General features: G+C 45.0%; 2 protein-coding genes and 1 non-coding gene across 8 annotated transcripts; 1 reads left to right on the top strand and 2 right to left on the bottom strand.

Moving 5' to 3' along the window:
• Positions 1-537: 537 nt before the first annotated feature.
• On the bottom strand, positions 538-24,342 carry skd (mediator complex subunit skuld). Of its 6 annotated transcripts, none has more exons than XM_070279578.1 (14): positions 24,304-24,342; positions 21,645-22,306; positions 18,996-19,311; positions 13,705-13,798; positions 13,564-13,647; positions 12,879-13,333; positions 12,195-12,819; positions 10,968-11,429; positions 9,089-9,269; positions 8,400-9,025; positions 3,653-8,327; positions 3,471-3,585; positions 3,289-3,404; positions 538-3,224 (listed from the first exon to the last, which is right to left on the bottom strand). In XM_070279578.1, exons 2-14 carry the CDS (start codon positions 21,711-21,713, stop codon positions 2,841-2,843), a joined length of 8,202 nt encoding a protein of 2,733 aa, XP_070135679.1. In that variant the 5' UTR covers positions 21,714-22,306; positions 24,304-24,342; the 3' UTR covers positions 538-2,840. The 6 variants fall into 6 exon arrangements, with proteins under 6 accessions (XP_070135679.1, XP_070135676.1, XP_043070147.1 ...); XM_070279575.1 differs by having other exon boundaries at positions 24,243-24,324; XM_043214212.2 differs by having other exon boundaries at positions 24,150-24,320.
• On the bottom strand, positions 13,394-13,536 carry LOC122320988 (small Cajal body-specific RNA PsiU6-40). Its single transcript, XR_006245932.1, has one exon. It is a non-coding gene; the product is annotated as a small Cajal body-specific RNA PsiU6-40 (non-coding RNA).
• A 552-nt stretch (positions 24,343-24,894) lies between the features above and the next one.
• On the top strand, positions 24,895-27,016 carry Pdss2 (Decaprenyl diphosphate synthase subunit 2). Its single transcript, XM_017240627.3, has 3 exons — positions 24,895-25,653; positions 25,753-25,942; positions 26,001-27,016. The coding sequence occupies exons 1-3, from the start codon at positions 25,295-25,297 to the stop codon at positions 26,805-26,807; spliced, it is 1,356 nt and encodes a 451-aa protein (XP_017096116.2). The 5' UTR covers positions 24,895-25,294; the 3' UTR covers positions 26,808-27,016.
• The last annotated feature ends 72 nt before the right edge of the window (positions 27,017-27,088 follow it).

Raw genomic sequence — 27,088 nt, 5'->3', positions numbered from 1 at the left:
ATATATGTAAAATCTTATAATTTTGTGAAAATTTTTTACCTAAACCGTATTTACATGTTCGCTAAGTTGAAATCTTTTGAAGTTTGGCCACAGCGGTATGCCTTTTTTGAGCCATTTTCGAACAAAAATCCTATTCTCGATTTTTTAACTTAATAATTGCATACTTTTTTTTGTTGTTTTTAGGCTAGGCTAGTAATGGTTTCCTCCTCAACGCTTAATGCACTTTTTTGTTTGTATTCTCGGTTTTTTATTTTTTTTCTTTCAATAATTATTAATTTTAATTAGTTGTCAAGCTTAACTAACTTTACAATGAACGTGTATAACTTTTAGTTGCTCGGCTCTCCTAACTCTCGAATCCCAGTTAATTGTGGATTTCCCTTAGTTTAGGCTAAACTTTATTTAGAAAATTTTTTCAACTCGTAAATCGAGTTTGCTTATTAAAAAACTGTTCCCTCCATTTTGGTTTTTAATCCATATATATGTTTCTTTATTTTTTTTCAATTTTCTTTTTGGTATTTTTTTTTTTAATTTTTTAAATTGTTTTTTTTCTATCAATGCTTGTTGTCAATTGTTGCGGTAAATGTTTTGAGTTTTTTTTTAAACATTCTTGATTTTTGAAAATTTCTGTTTTGTTGTGCTTTACACTTAATTATTGCTATAAATATTTGCTTTTATTGGCGCCCGAGCTTGGAAAATCTCGGGAAAAATGAATGAGAGAGAGTGTGTGTGTGTGTGGCAACTGAAACCTTAGCTAGGAAAAACTCTGCAAGCCCATAATAGTAATAATAATAATAATCATAATAATAATATCGAATATCGATCGAATAGATAATGATTGTAAGCGGTTCCGTATATACAGCAGCGTGCACTTTTCGCAACGATTATATAGAGCGATAGAGATATGGATGGTCTACGTGGCGTGGGATCGTGGATATATATACATACATATATCTTCTGAGCGTTTAGGATACGGAATGAATAAAAATAAAAAACCAGAAAAGGTTTGCAAATAATGTCGGTTTATTACACAAAAAAATAAAATACTAAATGAAATCGAAACTACTTAAAAGATATGCATGTGTGTGTTTGGGGGTTTTTTTGGGGGGAGGGCTGGTGTGTATGTGTATGTGTGTGAGAATAATTACTAGAAAACGTCTTTGTAATCGTAGATTTTAGTTTCTTGTATTTGTGGTTTGTTTACACAATTTATGCTAATTAAAATACACAGGTAAAAATAATTTCATTGTTTAATAATTGTTTTCATTTTTTTGTTGTTGTTGTTTACTTAACGCTGTTTTTATGTTTTTTGTTTTTGTTTTAAACTTAAGCCTAGCGAAAATCGTTTTAACGTGCAAAATCAATTGTTTGTTGTTGTGTGTTGATTGGTTGATTGATTGGTTGATTGGTTGGTTGATTGGTGAGTGTAGAAAGCTTTCCCGTTGTTTGTTACATTTTTTTTAATTATTAATTTGTACATATTTTCGTTTAAGTATTTCATAATTAGACAATTGGCTATGTGAGTGTGGGTCGTGTGTGAGAGTTGTGTGTGTGTGTGTTCCTCCAGTGAAGTACAAAAAAGTTGCCCTACAATTACAAGACAATAATACAAGACAACAAACAAAACGAAACAACACATGAAATACACAAATAATTTTTTAAAAAACTGTTCCTAACGCTCTTCCTAAAACTCTACTACTCCTAAGTGTCTACTCCTCCCATTCTTGATCTGCGCTTTGCGTCCAGATATATATAGTTTTTTTTTAAATGTTTTTTTTTTATATGCAATTTACAGTATACCGTTTTCAGTTATTTATATATGTTTGTGGGGTATATGTAGGGTTGGTGTGGATAGGAGCTGATTTTTTACAATTTCTCTTTTTGTATATAATTTAAATTTAAACTAACTCTCGCTTTGCACAAAAAATTTACACATTTTATTGATTTAATTTATTAGATTTAAATAGGGCCTCCGTCTCTTGTTAGACTCTTCATCCTCCATCCTCCAATTGGTTGTAAACTAACACTAATTGTATAATTACACTTTCTGTTTTTGCTTTGTTGCCGTTTCTGCTTAATTAATTGGTTGTAAATATGTACAAACTTTCATACTTAGCCTATATATGTTGCGTATTGTATATGCTCTATATGTATATAATATAATATATGCCTAAACGTGTGTGTGTGTGTGTGATTTGTTTTGTTTGTTTTGCTTTTTTTTTTTAACTTTCTTTTGCTATTACACTCATTCGTTCTCTATCTCATCCTATCATCATTTTGTATATGTATAAATATTAAACACTAAATCGAACGCCAGCCTATGTATAAATGGTATAAAAAAATAAAAGTTAAAACAAACAATTCTTGCACTTGACACTTTTTGTTTTTTTTAAATCCTCGACAGTTAATAAATAGTAATGCTGTTGTTTATCGATAAACGATAAAAGTTATCTCCGCCGCCCACCCCTCTCTGGCTTAGCTTTTCTTTAGTTCTGCTTTAGTTTTAAATCATTATACTAAGTAATCTGTGCGTTGATGTTTCGTTTTACTCCTGCTATTGCTGTTGTTCTTGGTGTTCTTCCTATTGGTTTTGTTTCCTATTTTTTTAATATAGTTTTTTATGCTTTTTTTTTGGATTTTGTTAACTTCGATTCTTGGTTGCTTGGTGTTGATTCGGTTCTATATATCTATAATATATGTAGTTCCTGTTTAGTGTTTGGGTTTGAGTTTTGATATAGCTAGTGGAAGTTCTGCCGGAAGCATCGGAAGCATGCGACTGCGTTTGATTGATTGGATTTTGAATGAGATCCTGACGAGATCCTAACGAGATCCTGACGAGATCCTTAGGCTATGGCAGCCGTCAGATAGTACAGATCCATCAGTGTCTGGACGTTGATCGGCAGGCACGAGAGGCGATCGTGAGTATTGGAGTCGAGGGCCAGCCACGATAGGGCATTATATCCCTCGAGGACGAAACGTAGCACATCCGCCGTCAAGATCGAGTCCAGCGGATGGTCGTTGGCCGACTGATGGGCGTTGGTCGAGTTAAGGATGTCGTCGGTGGTCTGAATGCTGGGCACATGCAGGTGGAGAGCGGTCTTCAGGAACACTGGGCACACGTCCTCCAGATGCGGACAGGCTGACCAAAACCAGGCGGGCATCCGGCCCGTAGGCGCCGTCGATACCATATATCCGACGGATATCGGTTGCTGGTTAAGTGATCCAACCTAAAAAAGACACAAGTATATTTGAAATCCTTAATGGAATTTGAAGAGGGACATTTCCACATACCTCCTCCACTTCCTGGGGCGGCGTGCACTTGAAGTTGTTGCCGCCGGCGCTCTGCCAGCTGCGATTGTCATCCATGCGTCCGGGACTGCCGTGATTCGAGGTTTTGTCCAAGTGACCTGGAAGGTTGGAGGTCAGAGATTAGCAACTGAGCATCGATTGGAAGGAAACCAATAAATACTCACTGTCCCAGAAGAGATCGTTCATGTCCGCTTCGCAGAAGTCCTCGTTGTCGTCCTCTTCGAAGTTGGGGAAGTCGTCCTCCACCGGCGGTTCGTTCTGGAACTGCCTCGTAAAGGGCTAAAAAACGCAAAAATTTAATAATTAAATCTTAATTTTAAATTAAAAATAATATTAAGAAACCTACCGCACATACGGCGCTTGTGGGAAACACCAGGATGTGGGTGCAGGTTACATCCTGCGGCGTTGAGAGCGGATTCTGCATGGAGATCTGGGAGAAGCGCTCGTCCGGCGTAAACTGGTCGGGCATTACGCGCAGCTTGGCATCCGGCTCGAGGGTCACCAGGCAGGCACTCAGGATCGTCGGTGGATACATGAGGGTGCACTGCTTGCACATGTCCTTGAACTGCTTGGAGGCCTTCTGCAGCTGCTGTTTGCTCAGCAAATAGCTCCAGGACTTCAGCTCACTGTGCCCGATCCTCCCAATGCGTCCGATCACCAATCGCCACATCTGGGACGTCTGCGAAATGAGGCCCATGATGAAGTCCATCAGTTTCTTCAACGCCACATAGCGTGCCGGTGCCTTTCGCCTCCTCGCCCTGTTCGGCACATCGATGTTGATGCAGATCTTCTCCAGGAGCTCGCCCCGCTCGTCGGTGGCCGTGGCCAGGAGCCAGGCCTGATCCTCGCTGAGGCAGTAGTTGCAGTACATCACCGAGTAGCGATGCTCGTTCTGGCCGTGCATGCTGCCCGCCGATCGGGAGAAGTCCGTCTTGTCGTTCCGCTCGTGCATCGGCGCCAGAACGAACGGAGCGGTGTACATCTTGTAGGCCCTGCGATTCGGTTCGTCCTTGGTCTTCAGGAATGCCTCCATGTTGGCGGCCGTGCCAAAGCCCGTCAGACTCTTCACCGACTGCGCGTGAACCAGGTGGCGTCGGCACTGCGAGAATATATTCAGGGCCAGGCACTTGATCTCGTCCGAGAAGCGTTTGCGGTTGCCACACGGTCCCAGCTCCATCACGGACTCCAGCGATATGATCTGGATGTTCATCTGGGAGCGCACGGAGTCGGGCACGGCCTTCAGCAGCTCCGCGTAGCACCGCAGCAGGGCGATCAGAGCCAGACGCTCCAGTTCGCAGCTGTCGGAGCCAAAGGTGAAGGGGTTCACCACATAGAGGACGATGGCTGGCGGGTTGATGTCCTCCAGGGTCTCGCCCACGCCCAGAGGATCGCCCAGGATCAGAGCCGGTTTCGTGTCGGCTCCTGCCGCTCCCGGTTTTCCCGTTCCCGGCTCCTGTTTCACCTCCACGTTGGCTTCCACTGGCGCGGGCTCGGTTCCCGGTTCCAGCTTGATGTTGTCGGTGGACAAATCTCCGCCAGGCAAGCCCGTCGCCGTAGACAAGTTGGGCGTGGAGGAGCTGCCACCCTTGGTGTTGCCAGAGTTGCCAGTACCATCCGGGGGATTGAGGAGCGTCTTGTCGTTGGGCACTCGACTCAGATAGGGAGCCAACTGGTGGATGAAGGCCACCGCGTATCGGCGGATCTGCTCGGCCAGGGCGGCGTGCTCCAGAGTCCGCAGCCACTCGTCCAAGGGAGTCGTTTCCCGGTCTGCGGCGGCGGCGTTTCTAGCAGCGCCCACCTGGAGGATTCCGTCCCAGCCCCGGATCGGCGTGTGCCGGCCCAGCTTGCACATCTCGTAGGTGCTGCTCAGCTCACGGAAGTAGGTCCGCGTGGAGTTGGCCACATGATCGTTGTCCGGACACACCACCACGTAGACCACGTCCCGGGCGTAGGAGTAGGGCTCCAGGAGGAACTTGTCCCAGTAGTGAATGGAGTGGGGCGCCACGGAAATCCAATCCTTTTCGTAGCCGACGATCACCGAGGGAATCGGCTGCGGTTCACACTGCCCGGAGGCGCGACCCGCCAGCCGGTGGAACTGCCGCCACGTCAGCGGACCACTGACCGTGTTGTAGGAGCTGGCGTCCTTCGAGCCGGCGGCTCCACCCCGCGACTTGCAGTGGAAGGCACTCTGCAGCATCGGCTGGATCGCGTTCATGGTTCGCACAATCTCCTTGTTGCTCCTCGTGAAGCCGACTGGCAGGTAAGGCCACTTGTGCACCGTCAGCCGGCCGCCGCCAATCCCCGCCAGCTTGTGGCGTAGGGCGGGCGGTGGGGCGTGGAATGCCTGGAATGTGCTGCTCCCGTTGCCGTGGAAGTCCATGTTGTTCATGTTGTTCTCGAACGCCAGTCGTGCCTGCTCTAGCGCCAGGCTAACCACGTCATGGGCGTCTATGAACTCCAGGACGTTGGCTATCGACGCCCTCGAGGCGGTGGGTGCTCCATTCGTGCCGAAGATCCTCCTGTGCCGGGACATCCGTCGGCGATGGGACTGCAGGGCACGGTGCACCGAGCTGCTCGACGTCTGGATAATCGAGCACTGGTCCAGCAGCAGGTCGAAGATGGCGTGGGCCAGGTGCTCCAGTTGTCCGGCCGTGGCCCCAGCTCCTCCGCCCGATCCTGCCTTGTCCAGGGCAGAGCTCGTTTCTCCCGGCGCCTGTTTGATTTGATTCTTCCGGCACAGGCTTTGGATGATACTGAGCAGGGTGGGCTGCTTGTTCCGTCCCGGGTCATCGGCTATGCCCGTGATCTCCACCTCATCCTCGTAGAACAAGCCGGCTCGGTGCGAGAGCCTCCGGTTGACCACCGCACTGAAGCCACAGGTGCAGTCGACGGGATCGTCGTCCACGTAGCCGGTGATGTGGGGATTGCTGCTGGGCGGCGTGCAGGAGGACGAATTCGAGCCACCGTTCGGCCCGTGACCGTGTCCGGAGCCAGCTCCGGGCATCGAAGCGGAGGCGGGTGAGCCTCCAAAGGCACTGATCATCCGCAGGCCGCCAAACGAGGCAGCCGGACCATTGAGGAGGCGCTGTCCTCCGCCCGCCGGAAACGGATTAAAGCTGGCGCCGGGCAGGGGAACATAGACACCCGAATCTGCGCCCCGGATGTTGCCAATCTTCTGCGTATCCGCATTGCACACACACACACTGCTGCTGTCGAAATTGTGATCCCGGAAGACGTTCAACGCGGTGTCGTAGAGCAGGATGTTCACCAGCACGGAGTTCACCTCGGGCAGCTCCTGGAGCAGGCTGGAGGCCACGGCCGCGGCTGAGTTGCCACTGGAAATGCCAGCATCGCCAGTATAAGGCATCATGCTCATGCCACCACCTGGGGCGCCCATTCCGGCGGCTCCCATTCCGCCACCGCCCATGCCCTGGTGCTCATGGGAGTGGAGGGGACGATTCAAGTACGAGGACGTGGAGGTGGCGGGACTGGCCACCGCCAGTTCGTAGGGATATGGAGGCGGCGGGTGTGTGGGCGTCTGTCGCATCATCGGACTGCTGCGGGGGAAGGGCACCACGCCGGGTCCCGGGGAAATTGGCGACATGCCCGCCCGCATCATCTGCTGCATGGAGCTGCCGGGCGGCGCCTGCGGGCAGTTCAGCTGGTTGAGCAGCAGCTGGCTGCCACCGCTGCTCAGGGGCTGGGGCACCGTGGGCGTCATCGGAGTCCTCGGAGCCGCCGACAGTAGTTCGTGCAGCTGCTGGTGCTGGTGCTTCTGCTGCTGTTGCTGCTGCTGTTGGTGGTTCTGGTGCTGGTGCTGCTGGAGCTTCTGCTGATGCAGCTGGATGCGTTGCTGGAGGGCCTGATGTTTCTGGTGCTGCTGCTTCTGCGCCGCCGCCGCCTTGGCCAAGGTCGCTGCCCTGGACTTGTGACTGCTCCAGGTGGGCTGGTAGAAGCATCCCGCTGGTATGTTCAGAGGCGGAAGGGCTTGGCTGGGCAGGTTCGTTAAAGGAGCATACTTGGAGGCGCCAACGAACTTCTCCTGCTGGGGCGGCCGGTAGACGTAGTTCCAGTTATCGATAGCCTCTTCCACGGGACTGCCCAGCTCCAGGTTGTACTCTTGCTTCACCAGCTTGGTGACATTGACGTTCACCACCGCGACGGGCGCTTGGATGGCCGCCAGGATAATACTGCTGGTGGTGGTGGTGGAGTTGATGGTGACATTGCTGTTGCTGACAATGGTGGTGTTGCTACTGGTTATGCAGGCACTGCTGCTGATGCAGCTGGTGCTCGTGTCCACGCTGAGATCCGTCATCACCACATCCGTTTGGCAGGGACTGGAGTTGGGGTGCTGTTGCTCGTGGGACGGCGGCGTCGGAAACATCTTGGTGAGGTCCTCCGCCTGGATGTTGCCCGCCGCGGCCGCAGCCGCCGCTGCCACCAGGGCGTTCGTCGAGATCGCCGTGCTCCGCTTCAGTTCATCGATCGTATTCGTGACCGTGCTGCAGCCCCCGTTGGAGGGATTGTTGGAGTCCGGCGGCGTATGGATCTGGACGCTGCTGCACTCGTCGTTCGAACTCGTCTCGAACAGCTGCTCCAGGTCGTTCAGCGACGGGTTCAGGCCCTCGGCCGTGAACAAGTTGCCGCCACTCCCACCGCCGCCACTGCCGCCTCCTCCGCCGCTGGACGTTTTCGTGGGCGAATGGAGTCCTGGCTCCGTCTTGATGTCCAGCCCTTGAAAAAAGCTGTTCCCGCTCTCGTTTTCGGCATCACTTCCGTTGGCATTGCTGTTGGCGATTCCCACCAACCCGCCACTGGAACCACCGGTCCCACTGCCTGCTCCTCCTCCCGCCGAATTGGATTGGACTTCCAGGGAGAGCAACTGGGAGCCATACACGGATCCGGGCGAAGGCATCAGCGGCTTCACGTGGGTATGCCCCTCGTACAGGTCCTTGGCATACCGCGGCCGGCGCTGCTTGTTGGAATCCTCCAGCTTTGGACGCTTCACGGGCAGGTAGTCCCTATGGGAAAACATCATCAATTAGTACTTGGAAGATCCACTACTTTGAAGCTTCCTTTACGACAAAACTCACCAGTTCTCCTGGACCTGAAAGTTGTAGAGCTCCTTCAGCCAGTCCTCGTCGTAGTAGCTGTCCTCGTCCTTGAGCGTCAGCTGCGGCGGCTTGTACAGGCTCAGCAAGTTCTGGATGGCTTCCGCGGTGGAGCTGGTACCGCCTCCACTAGCCCCTCCGACGCCTCGCTCCGCCGCCAATCCCGGCTCCTGTTTGATGGCCATCGCCGCCGACAGAGGCGGCTGTTGCTGCTTCTGCTGCATCTCCAGCTTCTTCACGCTGATGGTGCCCACACCTCCTGCCCCACCGGACGCTGATCCAGCACCCGCCGATGGAACTGCAGCTGCTCCGCCCCCTACTGTCGGTGTAGCCGGCTGCTGGGCAGGCACACTGCCGGGTCCTGTACCAGCTGCCCCTCCGCCTGACCCACTTCCTGCGGTTCCGCCACCTGACGCGTGGTCCGTGTAGGAGGGCGGCTCCACGCTGGGCGTCTGGTGCACGTAGGGCGAGGCGGTGATGCTCTTGCTGTCGTGCTGGTCCGTGGGCGTGGGCGCCGGGGTGTTCTTGTCCAGCAGGTGGTCGATGGGCGTCGGTGGCTGCTGCAGATTCGAAACAGAAGTGGGTGCATTTGGACTCATGTTGAGCATCTAGACGTGGAAACAGTTTTAGTAAAATATTATGAAGGAAAGTACTATTTCCTGGTTACTTACTTGCTCCGGAGGTGGCACCGAGGTCGGTTGCGAGTGCGCCGAGTTCGGATGCGGCGAGGGTGCCGGTGTGGCCGGCGACTCCACGGAGGCCACTGGCATCGAGGAGTCACCGCCCAGGGAATTCCGAGAATACGTCGAAGCTCCACCATGTGGCGTTCCGTGAGGTGTATTTCCCAGATGTCTGTCGGAGAAGATGAAGATTCAATATTTTTAGTTAATTTTCCATATTTTATATTAAAGTTCATTGTTTATTTTTAAAATAAAGGTTATGTACAATGTTCAAACTACGGATAATGGTATGTAGCTATGGATATTAATCATTTGAGAGTATAAATCATATATTTTAGAGACACTCGGTGAGTCAGTGCCCTAAAAAAAAAAGTAAGCAAACTAAAACAAATCCACATCCATTGTTTAATATTTAATTAGATTAAACAAAACCATTAAAGCTGCAAAAATAAACATGTTTAAAATAAATATTAATTGGGGAAACCCCTTTTCAAGGCTAGGGTTTCATAAAATGGGTGTTAGCTTCATCAGGAAAGCATATTTGTAGAAATATTTATAAAAATATGTACATTTTGGTATTTTTTAAATATGATTGGACATGATTGAACATAACTAAACATGACTAGACATGAATTAACATGTTTGGACATAATTAGACATGACTAAACATGTTTGGACATGTAATAATTCAATATCAAATATGATTAGACATGAATAAACATGTTTAGATATGATTTAATATGACTAAACACAATTAAACATGATAAGACATGAATCAACATCATTAAATCATTTTAAAATAAAATATCAAACACGATAAGACATGATTAGTCATGATTAAACATGTTTCGACATGATTTAATCACTTTGCAATAAAATACCAAGTGTTTCTGTCATCACACCTCTATTTTAAACAATAATACCAATTTCTAATTGATGTTATTTACAAAATCCATCAGAAAAAACAACAAAATCATTCCACAAAATGCACTGAACCTTGAAATCAAAAATCAAAGATGCATGCGCGGCACCAAAACCAAAGATAGTATCCATGAGATACTACCGCATCTCAAGTACTAACCAAAAATAACGGTCTATGAGAGTATGAATGAGGAGAAATTTAAAGAGAGAGAGAGTGGGTGGGAGAAGGGCAGTAGTTACTAAGCTAAGATGTCCTTGCATCTGAATATTTTTTTTGTACAATTTTTTTGTTATTTTGTTGCTGTTGCTTGGCAGTCTGTTGTTGTTGTTGTTTGAGCGTTGCGTTTAATTCACTAATTAATTTTGCTAATTAACCATTTACCAAAAAAAAAAACGATAAGTGAATTAGAATTAGAGAATTGTTATTTTTTTTTGCAAAATGCCGACCGCGAAATACATATGCTGCTTGGGTGTTTGTTTTCTTGTGTGTGAGTGTGTGTGTGTGTGTGCTGACTCCTTTTTAGTTTTTTTTTTTTTTGGGGCGTGGTGAGGTATTATTATTATGCGCCCTTTGAATCCATGTGATTTTTATGTTAGAGGGCAAATAAAATGCTCAAAAACCAACAAAATAGTAAGAAACGTAAGAAATCATAAAGTTAACAGAGCGTGTAAGAGATGGCGGGGGGAGAGAGTATTAAGAGAAAGAGCGAAAGTGCACAGAAAAAGTGTTATTCTTAAGAGAAGCTTTTGGTAATCAAGAGACTTCAAGAGACATGATTAGACATGATTCAAAACGTATTTTTCTGTGCAGATCAAGAAGAGAAGAGTAGGAGGAGTAGTAGTAGGAGTTGGAAACAAAAAAGAAAACTGAATAGCGGTAAACTAAAACATAGGCAGCACTGGCTATAATGAACACACGCCACTCCACTCCACTCACAGCAACACAAACCTTTGTTTTGGTATATTGGTGTCTGTTGTAGTGTTGTTGTTGTTGTTGTTGTTATTGTTGGTTTTGGGTCTAAATGTTGCTGTTGCAGTTGCCGATGTTGCAGACAAACGCTTGTGGAACGGCACATTGTGACGCCGCATAGCTGACGCGGAAGAGCTTGAAGTGGAAGTGTTGCTCAGGGAACTGGAACTGGAACTGGAATGATGCGATGATGTGGCTGCTGCTACTGCTGCCATCGACACAGGTGTTCCCGGTCGCTGTTGCAGTTGCTGGTGGAGGTGTTGGTGTTGTTGTTGGTGGTAATGTTGCTGGTAGGATGATGACTTATTGCCACTAACATTGGCCACAGCTGTTCTGAGAGCTGGTGAACCCAGCGGTTGTTGTTGCCTCTTAATGTTGTTGTTGTTGTTGCTGCTGCTGCTACTGTTGTTGTTGTTGTTGTGATGGCTGCTGCATTGGGCGCTGAAAATTGTTGTTTTTTTTTGGTATTTTTTCTGGTATTTTTTTTTTAAACACACTCGTAAGCAACACAAATTATTCACGTTTTGCTTTTGTACCTTTTCTGTTTTTATTTTTTTTTTCTGTTGCTGCTGCACAGTGTGGGGTTAAGAATTCAACAAAAAAAAGAACACGAAAAGAACCAAAAAAAAAAAAACTGGGGGGGCTGGGGGAGAAACATCTACAGCCTATCGCATGCACAGAAGATAACGGTAAAAACAAGGTCAACTACAGCATAGCAGGTGCCACGGCACAGCACTGCTTGCTTTATAACGGCCTACTACTGCTTTACTAAGGTAAGGTATAGTTTTTTTATTTTTTATTTTTTAAGGCATGCCATTTAAGCGGTTTTTTATCTTTTTAATATTTTTATAATTTTGGGGGCTAGAGGAGTATATAATATTATATTATATAACATCTTCTAGAGCTATAGAGCTATATAGTATCAAATATCAAAAAAGCTTTTATGAAAAAAATCAGGTTATAGGGCTATAGGGCCAGATTTCTGTTCAAAAAAATGTTGAAAACAAAAACAAGACCATATGGTAATCCTTAAAACCATATCATAGGTGTCTATAGTATCTAGAGATCTTGAAGATAAAGATACTTCTTGTAACTAAAGACACCTACGATTAAGTTTTAAAAACTCTATAAGATAACACTCTTCAAGGATAAAGCCAGGCTGGAGGATAACTCTTAGCATATCCTTGTAATCCCACAGAGACTTACTTGGTGCATGTACAGGGCGCCTTCTGCATGGGATCCACAAAGTTCCAGAGCTTGTGGCGCTGCTGCTGCTGTTGCTGCTGTTGGAGTTGCTGCTGGATCTGTTGCTTGTTGTCCTCCTCCTCGCCCGTGGCTGTGGCATCTGATCCAGCTCCTGATCGTGCCGATGCTGCCGCAGCAGCCGCATCCACATGCAGGGTATTCATGATGCAATCCTGCCAGGTGCGTTCCGGCATTTCCACCGCCGCCGTTGCCGGGATGTGAGTATTGTTGGTGTTGAAGGTGAAGCCCGAGGTGGGCCGTTGATCGTAGTAGGGTTGGAAGGAGAGACGTTCCAGAGCGCTGACCGCTTGGGGCGCCGTCTTGCGGGATGCCTCCTTGCCGGCAGAGGCAGATGCAGGACCCACTGGCACTGCCGTACCAGGTGCCGTGCCGGCAACAGGAGCCGCTGCTCCGGCAACTGGTGGGCAGGAGAGTGAGTGAGCCAGAGCGGCTGCTTCGGAGCCACCATGGCCAGCGGCGTTATGCATCTGCATTTTCTGCATCTCGGCCATGTGTTCCATGTGCTCCATGTCGTCCAGGTCGGTGACTAGTACGTAGTTCGTAGGATGATACATCTTATGACCACCTGAAAGTACCTCCATTAGTTATAGATTCCACAAGATGGCGGATATCTTGATCACTCACCCGACACCACCTCCACGACGGGAGGCAAGTCCGTGTTGTCCTTATTGCACAGCGGAAAAAACGAGGCCCAGTCCTCGAGGATCTTCTCGGCCATAGGATCGTTGGCCTTGTAGCTGTTGCCAGTGAGAATGGCTGCGATTCCGAACGGGGCTAACATCACCTTGCGCGGATGCGCCGGTGGCGTGGCCTTGGCAGCTCCACCACCCTCGCTCGAATCCTCCATTCCATTGGGGTCTTGACTGGGTGGATTAGGACCCGCCGCCCCACCCGCTGCCCCTGGCGCGGTGGCTGATCCCGATCCGGGTGGGGCACTGGCGGCAGCAAAGGCGGCCGCCGCCTCGGCCAGGTGCTCCTTCGTCAGCGGCCGCACGGCGGGATGCTCTCGCAGATCGATGGAGGCACAAACGGTGTCCCCATGCACAAAGAACGTGAATGAGAACGACAAATGCTGGGAGCTGCAAGAGGATATATTAAATAATTAGTTAGTTTCTAGTGGAAGTCTAAGGATTTGTTTGGAAAATGTTTCAGGAAGAACGATGTAGCGTCACTAGCTTCAATGCCACTACACAGAGTTCCTGATTTTTGGTCTAGGACAAGGTCTAAATGCAAAGAGTATAGGGTTTTTGGCTCAATGCATACTTAAGGACCTTTATCCTTGAAATCCTTCTTGCAACCGAAAACCCACCTTCTTCCAAAAAGACGATCGCTGGAAGTGCAGGGCTGCACAAACCACTTCCCAAATCGCACAATATCCTTGGTCAGGACAAATCTAAAAAGGATAACAATTATTTAATATCATACTTCAAAATATAACTGTATATTTTACCTCTCCATGAGATTATGCAGAGCCTTGAAGAGCAGCGATCGGCACTCGTAGGTGAGGGCTCCTTTCCAGGTGCCATTCCACAGAGCTTGGTTGGCTGGAAAGGATAATAGAAAGGATACATGAATTATAAATGATTTAAGGGAGTATTGTTTTGCATAACCCCTGAACTCGAAACCATAAATCAATCCTAAAGGACAATACTCTTAAAGGGTTGAAAGTTCGTCCTTGTTGATAAATTACTAGGGATTAAAAAAAAAAAAGGATATAGGGGTGGATGGGGATATAAGTACTGATCTTGAATACATAATTTCAGTTGAGATATTTGAGATATTTCATAAAAAGTGAATCATTTAGCTCTTTAAGGGTTAGGGGACATGTTTAAACATGAAAACTTGAGCAAGGACATGACAAAATATGTACAAAGACATGTACCATTAAATTAAACCATTTTAGGGGAACTATCCAAGTGTTATAATGGAAAAATACCCTAAAAAAATGGGTTTTTAAGAAATTCGATAACAAGAATTATTTAACTCTTTCAGGGTTAGGAGACATTTTGAAACATGCATACTTGAGCAAGGACCTCCCAGAACATGACAAAACATGCCCCATGACAAAAATAATAGCTGTTATTTTCCAACATGATGAAATAATAGACTTCAAATAATACTTGATATTAAATGGAACAATTTTGGGGAAACTATCCAAGTGTTATAATGGAAAATACCCAAAATATGCCTGTCGCTGCAGAAAGAGAAAACAAAAACAATGAGCTATCCTCCTCCAAGCAACAACAAAAAGAGCAACAAACGAGCAGAGAGGCGTCTACAACGCAAAACAATAGCCCCCCTTTCTCTCTCTCTCTCTCACCCACCCCACCAAAGTCAACGACGCGCGTACGCCTTAGAGAGAAAAACAAAAAAAACAAAAAGCAACAAAATATGAAGGCAATTTATTTATGTTTTTGTTTTGTTTTCGTAGGCATTTGTTTTTGTTTTTCTTCTTTTTTTTTGTGCGACGCGCGCATTTAAAACGACAAACAAACTTAGAGCGAGACAGGACTAGTAAGAAGAAAGAGAAAGGTGGAGGCGAAAGAGCCGGATTAGTGCTATGATATGTAAGCGATAAAGATATGTGGAGGAGAGCAGAAAAAAAATATGTAAATGCATTCCAAAAAGGCACAGAAACGTGAGAAGAAAAGAAAAATCCAAAACCCAAAGGGGAGGGGACAGGGGAGAAAAAGCCGCCAGGCAACAAAACACAAATCCCAAGCGGAAGTGCAGACACTTGAAGACAAAAAACTGCAGCAAGGAAGAGAGAGAGAGAGAGAGTGTGTAATGAAATGGAAGCAGGAAGAAGCAGAAAGAAAGCATAGAGGAAGCAGGGGGGGGAAATTGGTGAAAGAAAAAGGACAGTCTAGAAATTTTTGGAAAATTCCAAGCATCCACCACCCACACAAGCACAAACACACCGACACACACACATGGCTCTCTCTCACGCACTTACAAGAGATACTGCTTACTCGGCACTGCTTTCGTGCCGCTTTGTTTTCTCTGCTGGGCCCCCCACAAATTGTTGCAAAGATAATTACGTAAAACAACATAATAAATAACAAACAAAGCAACTAAGCAGTGACGAAGCAAAGCAACGAGTATTTCCAACATAACTGTTTGTTTCGCAAGCCTGCTACTAATTTTGGTTACTTTACATGAGATCAGCGTACCACTTTTTCGCCGATATATCCCACACTCATACACACGTCAAAGGGCAACGTACGATTTTACGAGAATGTGTCTGTGTGTGAGTGTGTGTGGGTTTGCGTGAGAGAGTCTGGCGAAAAATGGTAAATGCCCCCATTCCACCTCCTACCGGACAGCCTACCACTATTATCAGTCCTACATCGGCCATCCTGCAAGCCGGCTTCGGGTCTCTTCATTCTCTACCTCTCCTCTTTATCCGTATTCTGTTGCTCAGAGGTCACACTCACACACACACAGGCACGCCGAAAAGTTCAAAGCTCGCCAAAAGGCAAAAAAGCCCGTAAGGGTAGGCCAACAAAATCACAAAAAAAAAACAAAAACACAGCTTCAACCGCTCTCAGCAAACAAACAAAAGAATCGTGATGAAGAGGGGAGGAAAGGGGAGGAATTTTTGAAATAAAGATCTTTCAGATTTATCTAGAACCCTTTTTTTGAAAGAGAGTTTCTAAATCCCTGATCTATTAGCGATTAACCTAACGGTTTTTGTTAAGAGAAGTGAAGAGATTCTAGAGAAGAGATAAGGTTGAAAAGGACTATGAAAGGGTAGACCTTCCTTAGGGTTTATCCTTAAATTATAGTTATTTACATATTAATTATTGAAATTAATATTATTCCTTTTTCTACCCTCCCTTTTTTCCATTAAATCCTATCCTTATCCTTATACAGGAATCGGAATCGGAGAATCGAAGAATCGGAATCGACGGCGATTTTCTCAATGCGAATTCCACAAACACACAGATACACATATACCCGCAAGCCCCTGTCTGCGTGTGTGGGTGTATTTTTTTAGCACGTGTGGTTTGTGCACATGTTGCTGCTGTTGGCTCTCTTGCGCTCAAAAAAAAGAGAGCGGTGGCAGGCCAGTCTCTCGTCAAACCAGCGAGTGTGGGAGCGAGAAAGAGGGGTTTGGGGCCAAAGGGGGTGGTTGTTTGGGAGCTAAAGTGCCGCTAGGCGTGCACTCGCTCAGTCACTCTTATTCTTCTTCTGGCCGTTTGTTGTTTGTGGCCTAAAAAACAACAATAATGCTATTTTAGGTAAAAGTTTGGCCAGAACAGCCCCAAAACGAAAGGCTCCCTCTCTTGTTTCATATTTTCTGAGATAAACCTTTACAAAAATTTATAAAGAGAGACCTTTTTTACATTCTGCATTTGCGTGTCACTTACAACAAAAAAAAAACATAGTATATACCAACGAGCCAGTAGTAGTAGTAGCAACAAATGCTTAATCAAGGTCAATAATCTGCGCGCTCGCACACAGAAATAATGATTTGGTAAGCGCAAATACAAAAACAAAACGCAAAACCAAAAACAAAGACAAAAGCAGGTAAAAAACACGAATGCAAAAGTTTGCAAAAGTAATAACAAAAACAACAGCAAGATGAATGAGCAAGAAAACGCATTGTAATTAAGCTCGCCTGCAAACCAGTTTCAACACAAGTCCGCTCAGAGAGATAGAGAGAGTCAGAATACATGTTCTCTTAGTACGCGAGAGAGCAACAGCACGTAATTATTGGCTCCAATTGTGGAGCACACACATACAAGTGCACGGGTGACAGCTGTTTAAGGTAAAATCACACAGAATCGAATACAACGCTTTTTTTTTTAGCACAATGACAACAAGTAGCGTGAGAGGGGGAGGGGGAGGGTGTATGTGGGGGGGCTACAATTCTCCGGCGTAGGTAAGTCTGCCATTTAGATAGATGACGTCTAGGCAGGCTTATTAGCCAAAAAAAAAAGCCTAAGCCCTTAATTCCACTTGCACTATGGAAATTAAAGACCTATTTATACTAAAAAATAAAATTTATCAATTTTCCTTAATTAATTATTTTTTTTTTAAATTAAAGCCTGAGTTTTAAGAAACCTTCTTTTGAAGAACTTCTCAAATATCTCATTTTTGTTCCACTGTACGTGCTAAGATTTGCGGCGTTGCCATTTTCACCTACAACAATAAGAAATAACAGTAGCAGAGTGGCAAAGTGGGGAAGAAGAGGAAGCAGCAGCCCACGGTAACAACAAATGCTCTCTCTTTTTGTGTCATGTCGCTCGCTCTTTCTCTACGAATTTCATTCACACGCACTCACCCACTCACACCAACAAACACACGATGGGGGACAATATTTTTTTGTTTTTTTTTTTATGCCAGTTTGTTGTTTATGGCCGTCGCAAAGTAAAAGGCTATAAAAAGAAAATGAAATTTCGCACAAACGCAACTGCGAGTGAGGGAGACAAAGTAATGTCAATGCAATTAGTCAATGTCCTTGTCATTAAATTACAAAAATAAAAAATAAATAAATAAAGGCTGGGACAGCCGTGACAAAGCAATTGCAACATTAGCGTACAACGACGACGTGCATTCAACTCTCAACTTTCCAGACAGAGCTGCCGACGTCAGTCTCCCAGGTGCGCGCCTAAAAAAAAGCTAACTAACTGTAAAGCAGCGGGTCAGAATGACGTAGGCAGTTGGTAAACAGACAGTAGAGCTTCTAAAAACGAGAATTCTACAAATAGAATAGTTAATATTTGTGATAACGAATTTCCACTGTAGATTACTGACATTGGGGAACATCTACGACACAACCTGCGGTTGGGTAATGGAATTTGCCGCGCAGTTCGCACGGAAAACCGAAATTAAAAATCGTACATTGTACGTAGTTGGTGGTCAGAGATAATGGGGCACAAAAACAAAAAAACTAACAAAAAAGAAACAACAAGAATATTTAATAAATAGTAGCCACACGCAATGGCTGATAAGAGAAACGAGTCGGCGGCGGCGGCTGCCGAAGGCCGAAGGCGTCCTGTGTATTGGAGCAACCCCCGCAGCTAGAGAGAGAGAGAGAGAGAGTAAAAGGTAAAGAGAGCAAACGCAAACGCGAACAGGTGAGCGAACACCCATCTTCGTTTTTGCATAAACATCGAGAGAGCGAGAATAACTAGAAGAGCGAAAAAACATTGCAAATGAAAGATGACGTTTCAGCGGTGCTTCCTCTTTCCTTATTTTAGTGGGGAGGGGGGGCCAGAGAAGATACCGCCTACGATTGACGTTGGTTTTGACATGTGAGTTGAGTGACGCCGACGCCAACGCCGGAGAAAGGAGAGCAAAAGCCATAATAATAATAATAATAATCATCTGCGGCAATCGAATTGTATTTCGCGTGCTTCTCTGTTTGTATTTGTTTTGGCTTTTCTCACACAGATACTCTTCTAACACACAAACACAGATACATAGATACACCAGCTGCAGATACAGATACAACGCGGTGGAGATGGATGGCGAGGAAATTGCATGCGAATCCGATGGATGCGGCCTTGAAGCTTTATTAAATTCATCACCGCTGCTGGGGCTGGCAAGTGTGTGGATGTGTGGGTGAGGAAGAGAAAGAGCGAGAACGCGGAAGAACGTGTTGCATCTCAATCAGATACTAGCTACCAGCTACCAGGTAATTCTAAATGCAATATTTAGTTTTAATGACCCAATTTAATAAAAAAATTAAAAAAAAAAAATAAATAAAAATAATTATAACCGTTAACTTACCCGCTTCTCTTATAAGCTCAGCGTCCACCAACTGGCTGAGATCGGGTTCCTCGCCATACCAGAAGATCCACAGCTCCTTGGCGGCGGCCAGCGAGAGGGGCGGGTGGACCTTGGTCGAGGTGGTGATCTCGAAGCATAAGGCATTCTGGTCGGTGTTGTCCTGCTTCGTTGACTGGACACGCCGCCACACGCACAGCATATCCGCCTGGATGCATCGCGAATAAGAGCGCAGGATGGGGTCCGTTAAAGGATCGCTCGAAGCGTTCGGTCGCTCTCCCTTAACGAACTTTTTCCATTTTATTCCACATAAATCAGTCTGTAAGAGAGAACGGAAGAGAAATAATTTATTAATGCCATTATAACGGTTAATTTTTATTTACATAATACCAATTAAGTGGGGAGTTGAACTATACAAGCCTTTGAAGAGCCCCCAACTACCTTTTGTTATCTTTCGAAAACTACCCACTATCAGGTGTGTGCTTAGCCATGACGAAATGTCTAGGTCAACACTAACGGTTTATAAATGACTAAGATAGAGGGCCCAAGAGCCTTTAAGGCAGAGAATATTATGGTAATATGTAGGTCTTGAAGAATAAGCTATATAATACTAAAAGATATAGATATTAAGATGTATTTAAATAACTATTATTATAATTAGACTCATGTTAAATAGTATCTGAAGCCCCTAAATCACTTTACTAATTTAGCAGTGTTGCGAAATGCTGCAAAACACACACACACACACTACTACAAATATACCCCCATTGCACTTGGTAGCTCTACGAAAAAAACGACCAAAGCGAAGCTCGAAATCTTCCGCTGCCTCGCAACTCAAAACAAAAGCACAAAAAAAGAAGAAGCAGAAGAGGAGAGGAGCTGCAACCAGACAAGAAAAACTTGGGGCAGCAAAGTAAATAATAAAAAAAAAATAAAAACAAAAAAAAAAACTGAGTAACTGACTAACTGGGCTTGTTGGCTTTTTAGCTTTTCAGCTCTTTGGGGTCGTCATTGGTGGCTTCCGTTGCGAGTTGTAGTGTGTGGGGGGGCTTTTTTGAAACCCGAAACCAAAGCATATGAAGATTAAAGATTAAATAAAAGATATAGGTAACCAGAAACTATAAGATTTTTAAATAACTAGAGCTCTTAAGAAAAGTTAAAATATTTAAAACCCTAGTTATACTATTATTTTAACTAAAACTCCTCAAAAAACCAACATTCTAATTCTTAAAAAATAACTGCTTATTTGCCATCACCATCAAGCAGTGCGGTGCGCCATTCAATGGGCCAAAACGAGATGGAGCCAAAATAAATAACTGCACCTCACACCGCATCGCATCGCATCGCGCGCACCCATACAACTACAGCGCCTACACAAACACACACCCAAAGGTATTCCCCCAAAACCGGCCATTCGACGTTCGTCTCGTCTCGTCTCGTTCGCCCCGTCTCTATCTCTCTCTCTCGTGTCTTGACGACAGAAAAATGTTCCACATTCTTCCGCTCTTGCTCTTGGTTTTCTTTTTTTTTTTTTTGCCATTTTTTTCTTGTTTTCATTTTCGCTCTCATTTCGTCTCGCTGCTTTGGCTTTTATTTTTGGGCGAACTCTATCTTGTAGGTTGCCTTTTCTATCTTGTATCTGGCCACTGTCTATCTCTCTATCTAACTATGTATGTGTGTGGCTCTTTCCCACACTCTTTTTTTTTTTTTTGCAATCCTTAAAGTTTGAGAAAGAGAGCGTGCTCTCACACTCCTGCTGTTATCATTCCCACATAGCGCTAGTTGCTCTGCTGGTGTTTGTGTTTGTTCGTGCGCGCGTGCCTCTCCCAGAGAAAGTTTGGCGCGTTTGTTATTGTTTCGTTATTTCGTCGTTCGTCGCGTTTCTTTGGCGTCGGCCTCTTGGCTCTTTTACCTCCGCCTCCAACTACTCCACACACACACAAAGAGAGTTGTAAAAGAGAGAGATAGAGGGGGAAATGGAGCACGTTGACTTGTACGCATTGTCGTCATCTTCTTTGGCTATTTCTCCCGACTTTTCCTCACCGTTCCGCCGTTTCGGCTTCTTGTCTTCTTGCCTGCTTTACGTTTGGCGTTTACCATCTCTTTCGCTTTGCTCCTCTTTCCGCCTTGAGATTCATTAAAGAAATATGCCAAAAGCAAAGAAACAATAGCAACACTCACTAGCGGGGCCAACAAACTAGTAGCCGGAGTAGCAAGCGCAATCTTCCAGTTGCTCGATGAGAAGGAGAACCTGTTATGGGCCACTACACTACTACTCACTACAAAGAGCAACAGCCGCCAAACAGTGGACGGAAAACAGAAAACTTGCCACAAAGACAGATCTTTGGAACTTGTATCTGAAAGATACTTTTAAATGATAGATTCCCCAGGAAAGAATTTAAATATTTTATATTAAAGACATATTTTTCTGATTTTATTTTAAAAAAACTACCGTTAACTTTTATGAAAAGCATCTGCAGCGATAACGATAAACAGCTGGCACCTAACTGGCCGGCTACCAATCGATAAGATGCCCTTCCGTTTCCGATCGGTACCCGGATCTCTGATAGTACTAAGTACAATACCACCCTCGCTTCCCAAAAATCCTCACTGACCTAGATCTTTAAAAAAACTGAAAAAAAAAACACTTACCAGCGCATAAAAGTTTGTATGGCAATCCTCCAAACTTGCGCCGTTTGTCTGATGATTTTGATGCGTCATAGTTGTTGTTTTCTGGTTTTATTCGCACAACAGCAGCTCCTCATTTTTCTTAACTTGCTATTGTTATTATTTTCTGTTATTTTTTTTTGTTATTTTTTGAATTATTATTTATTTTTTATTATTTTATTTTTTATTATTATTATGGATCTAGTATTTTGCACATTTGCGGTTGATTTTTCTTTACAGATTCTTTATTTTTTTTTTATTGATTCTGCTGCACACACTTACACATACATATAGATACGTAAACGAAGAACTGACACAAACACACACACACACGAACGCGCGCGCGAGACGAAGAGAGAGACGACGACGGGGACGAGAGACAGAGAGACACACGGATACACAAATTGAAACTCTGCTTCTTCTCGCACTATATTTGCTGTTGTTGTTGTTGTTAGATGTTGTTGTTTGTTGTAATTGGCTATTGGCGTGTTGTGTTGTTGTTGTTGTTTTGGTTTGATTATTTATTTACTTTAATAATTTTGTATTTCTTCTGCTCGATGGCGAGAATTTAAACATAACCGTTGGTGTTGTTGTTGTTGTTGTTGCTTTGGCAATGAAACACACATACTCTAAAATTTTTCATGTTGCTGTTGAAATAAATAAAAACTATAAGATTATTTTGATGCACTTTATTTAAGATTTATTTTTTATTTATTAATTTTTATAAATAAAAATATTGTTTCTTTTTTTTAGTATTATTTTCTTATTGTTTTTTTATTCGGCTGCTGCTTATTTGTTGCTACCGTTGCTTGAGGTTCTCTCCCCCTCTCACACACACTCGCGCAAGGCGACACACAGATACTCGACAATTACAAGGGTGGACAAAAAAGAGAGCGGGAGAAACGAATCCAGAGAGAGAGAGCGCGCGTCTCAGAAGTTGACTTTTTTTTTTTGAATAGCAGGGCAGCGAGTATACACTCACACACACACACATATACACCTTCGTACGACGATGAAAGTCGTTGGGTTTTCGTTAATCGTCGATGTAGACAAAAAAATAAAATAGCTACGTTTTTTGGGGGGCTTATTCAAATTTTTCCCCCAGCCAGCCGCCATTTAATTTCCATCGGACACTATTTCTCGAACTTGTGGGTGTTCGATTTTTTAACGGATATTCGATTAATTTTTGTGCAGCGCAGCAGCAGCAGCAGCAGCAATAGAGATGAGTAATAAGTTTGTTGGAAACACTCACAAACACTGGCACACAAAAACACTGCAGAGAGCCAGCGGATTGGGACTCAATAAATAAATTAAATATATATATACATTTTCCGATCAATCAGAAATATATATACTAATTTTAATGAATTACTCATTATGGGCCGTTGTTTTTCGGTGATTTGTGCATTTTATTTTTTTTCGCACACAACACACAACACGAATGACGAGTCAGAAATTTTCGAAGCGACTGACTGCGGGCGCACAATGGAAATTTTGCTCGCCTAGCTTTGAATCGAATCGGCCGTCGCTGCTATACGCTGCTATATAGCGCTGTATGCATGAATGTAGTTGTAGTTGCGGCGAGCGAGTAGCGAGAAGAGAAGCCGAAAAGCAAAAAAGAAGATTTGTCGGTTGTGTTGGTATTGCACTGGTATTGGTAACCTGGCGGCGTCTGTTTGCGGCCTCTCTCCCACTCTCTTCGTGCATCTTTTGGGGATGCAACTAGAGAGGAGGGAGCGAGGGAGAACAAGGAAGATGCAGAGACCAGAGAGCTGGGAGCAGGAACAGAGAGAGGGACCAGATCGATTGGGTTATGTTCCAGCAAATAAGGGATATATCTAAAATATCTGAATCTCAAATAAAATCTGAAGAAACTCTGGATTCCATAATTTATGCACTATACAACACTAAGCAGCCATACACTCACACATTCGCGGTCAGCGTGCGAAACGTGATACATAGACAGCAGCATTCCTCTCACACTCACATACACACACATACACATCACGCATACATTGAAAGCACCTACAGCAACCACTTTCGTAGTTTTCTTTTCGCCCCGTTTTCTCCATTTCTGGGCAGTAATGTGTGTGTACACATCAGATTTTGAATTTAGCCGAAAAATCCAAAAAAAAATTAAAGCCACCGTTCGAGTTTGTTGCGAATTTAAAAGTCTTCCTTTCAATGTCCTCCCTGGTCCTTCGTTTTCTCTTCTGTCCACCCACACACACGCTCACACACCCCGCCACACACACAAAGCCGGGGGCCAGCGACCGCTGGTGTAATTAAATAATTAGCCGCTGCAGCGGAAATATTTAAACACGCAATTTACGGCCTAAACGCTTTGCAATTTAGCGCGAAAACAATTTACAAAAGCAACGGCACTTGGCACTGTTATTTATATATATTAATTTGTTGCAGCTCTTCTTTCACGCACTCCCACACGTTTGTTCGCACTTGCATTTCGAATTTTTTTTGGGTTTTACGTGCTTGTTTTGCGTTTATTTTTCAAAAATTCGTTTATTATCGATAATTTTCTCGGCGTTTCACATTTTTGTAACACTTTCTCTATTTAATTCTCACACCGAAAAATCTGCGATCGATTTTCTGTAACAATTTGCAACAAATATCGGGGAAAACTTGCCGTTGTGTGACCGTCGACGGGTAACGCAATGTGACCAAGCTTCGTTCTTTGAATTATAACTGTTTTAGCTTGGACTCACGACTATCGCAGCTTGGTATTATCGCATAGATATGTATTTTTTATTATTTGAAGTTCTAAGAGAGGCTTTTAGGAACTTTTAAGATATATCAAAATAAATAATCCTTTCACACAGTCCTTCTCGACATAAGAAATTTTAAATTTATTTTGTTTATTTTTTATTATTTTAAAATCTATTTAGAATCCTGATTTCCGTGGGCTTTGCAATAAGAAATGTGGTATTATTTAGCAACTAATCTTAAAACAGGAAATTTTGTTAATATTATTAAAAATTTGTCCACAAAAATTTGTCCACGTCCTAAAATGTTTATAATTAAAAATAACTTTTAGTATACAATACTTAAGGAAAAGTTACTATTTAAAATACTAAGAAAAATCATTAACGTACTTTTTAGAGAGTAATTATAAATCTAAGAAATTGCATCAGTTTGAAAATAATAAATTCCCGTTATCAAAATCTATGGCCAGCAACAGCTTTTTTTTGTCCATCCCTAGGTGTGACCGTTTTCGGTCTCCCATGGACAATAACAAAGAGGAGCCACCGTGCGAAAACCCTAAAACCTGTTCCCATACGAGGCGGCCGCTCCAACGCCCGCCGCCCCCCGCTCGTTTCTGCCACGCTCGCCGACCCCACCGACACTGCGTGGGGCAATAAAAACAAACAGAACGAGCGCTTGGATTGGCGGCCTCCAGTGAGCGAACAACTGTAAAAGTGGGACGCCACCGAAGAAGAAGGCAGCAGCAACAACAACAATAACGAGCTGAGAAACGGTGGTCGCGTCTCTTGAAGATTTCACTTTTCGACGAGCGACTCAGCGGAGCACAACGATTTTGAACCAACTAATAGCAAATAATTGCATCTAACGAAACACACATTGTACCTGAGAAACGAAGAGCAACCACACCGAGAAATATGTATCGTGCCAGTGGACTGAGGATTATGCAACAGGTGCGTGGAAGGATCACCAGCGAGATCCATGGTGTCTATGCTGTTGCGCCTGCGCTGAAAACTTTCACTTTGCAACAACAACAAACGCAACAAGGTCGCTGGACGGCAACGTCGACGGTGACTGGGAAACAGGTGACGCCGCCGCAGGTGACTCCTCCGCCGCGTCACGACTGGAATCGGGCTGTCAGCGAGGCGGAGCGCATCGTGGGCTATCCCACCTCCTTCCTGAGTCTGCGTTGGCTGCTGAGCGACGAGATCGCCAATGTAGCGTTGCACTTGCGCAAGTTGGTGGGCAGCGCCCATCCCTTGATGAAAACGGCCAAGTAAGTGGGATAGGGTCGCCTAAGTTAGTCCAAACCGGTTTGGATTTTCACTTTCGATTAGTTTGAGATTTGGTGAACCTCTCATGAACTATATTCCAGGCATCTGCTCTACAATGGCAAGAACACGATGCAGGCCTGGGGACTGATTGTGCTTCTGGTCTCAAAGGCGGCCGGACATGCTCCCAGTGTGCCGGACGTGGAGCAGGACAAGAGCGCTGGAGTGCTTCACTCGCAACGAGCCCTGGCCGAGGTTACCGAGATGATCAGGATTTCCCATCTGGTCCACAATGTAAGATTATCCTTCGTGTCTTGGATATCCAAAATAAAGTTCCTTGATCCTCTTTCAGAGCGTCGTGAATCTGCAGTCGGGAACACAGGCTGGCCAGGATGTGGCCACCTTCGACGACATGTCCTTTGGCAACAAGATCGGTCTGCTCACCGGGGACTACTTGTTGGGCCACTCCAGTGCCGAGCTGGCGAATCTGCGCAACCAAGAGGTGGTGGAGCTGATCTCTTCGGCGGTGCGTGACTTCTCGGAGTCGGAATTCATTGGCGAGCGGGATGAGCAGAACAACCCGCTGCCCTACAAGCCAGGAACCTTCCAGCGACCATCTCTGAGCGTGGGCGTGGACTTCAACGAGCACGATGTGATGTCTCCGATGCCCATTGCTCAGGTCTTGGGGAATCCGGAGCAGGAATGGGAGTGCAGGAATATACTTAATGCCGGCAGCTTGTTGGGTAAATCCTGCCAGGGATCTCTGAAGTTGGCCGGCCAGAGTGAGGAGCTCCAGCGCCATGCTTATCGGTTTGGAAAGCACTTGGCTCTGGCCTGGCAGGCTTGCCTGGACGCGGAACCCTTCCAGTGCCCCACCCTGCCACTGGATGCCACATTCAGTTTGGTTAGCGCCCCCGTTCTGTTCCATCTGGAGCACGATCCTGGAATGTATGCCGACCTGGAGGCGGGCAAGCAATCGGTGGACAACATCGACTACGATAAGATCCATAAAGCAATCTTGGCAGGACCAGCGCTGAACAAGACCAAGGAGCTGCAACGGAAGCATACGGCTGCTGCTCTGGCCGTTCTCCAGCACTTTCCGGCCACGGATGCTCGCCAGGCTCTGGAGAACATCATTCTGGCCATGCAGGATCTCTGATCCATTGATCCACTGATCCATGACTATTAATGCTGATTTTAAACGGGTTCAGGGCTTAGTCTAGTTGTATTTATTCCATTGGGTAATTCATTTATAAAGAGGACATTGTTGACTAATCTTAAATGGGGTTATTTAAAATTATAATCATATTTAAGTGATATTCAGATGTATCTTAAAGATCAAGTTTTATTATTAAATTTTCGAATATCTATGGCCGTCTTTGGGTTTAAGAGAGTTTAAGAGAATTATTAAGAGAAAGTATGGATATTTAAGAGAAAGTA

Source organism: Drosophila bipectinata, chromosome 3L, assembly GCF_030179905.1.
Source record: "Drosophila bipectinata strain 14024-0381.07 chromosome 3L, DbipHiC1v2, whole genome shotgun sequence".
NCBI lineage: Eukaryota > Metazoa > Arthropoda > Insecta > Diptera > Drosophilidae > Drosophila > Drosophila bipectinata.
This window is presented reverse-complemented; position numbering and strand designations above follow the sequence as displayed.

Bases quoted from the DNA above. Each gene is read 5' to 3' on its own strand.
- skd (XM_070279578.1), bottom strand. From the start codon at position 21,713: ATGACGCATCAAAATCATCAGACAAACGGCGCAAGTTTGGAGGATTGC. The intron at 8,328-8,399 runs GTGAGTTTTGTC...GTTTTCCCATAG, and splicing joins TTTCAGGTCCAGGAGAACTG to GGACTACCTGCCCGTGAAGC. The intron at 3,225-3,288 runs GTATGTGGAAAT...TGTCTTTTTTAG, and splicing joins CGCCCCAGGAAGTGGAGGAG to GTTGGATCACTTAACCAGCA.
- Pdss2 (XM_017240627.3), top strand. From the start codon at position 25,295: ATGTATCGTGCCAGTGGACTGAGGATTATGCAACAGGTGCGTGGAAGG. The intron at 25,654-25,752 runs GTAAGTGGGATA...ACTATATTCCAG, and splicing joins CCCTTGATGAAAACGGCCAA to GCATCTGCTCTACAATGGCA. The intron at 25,943-26,000 runs GTAAGATTATCC...ATCCTCTTTCAG, and splicing joins TTTCCCATCTGGTCCACAAT to AGCGTCGTGAATCTGCAGTC.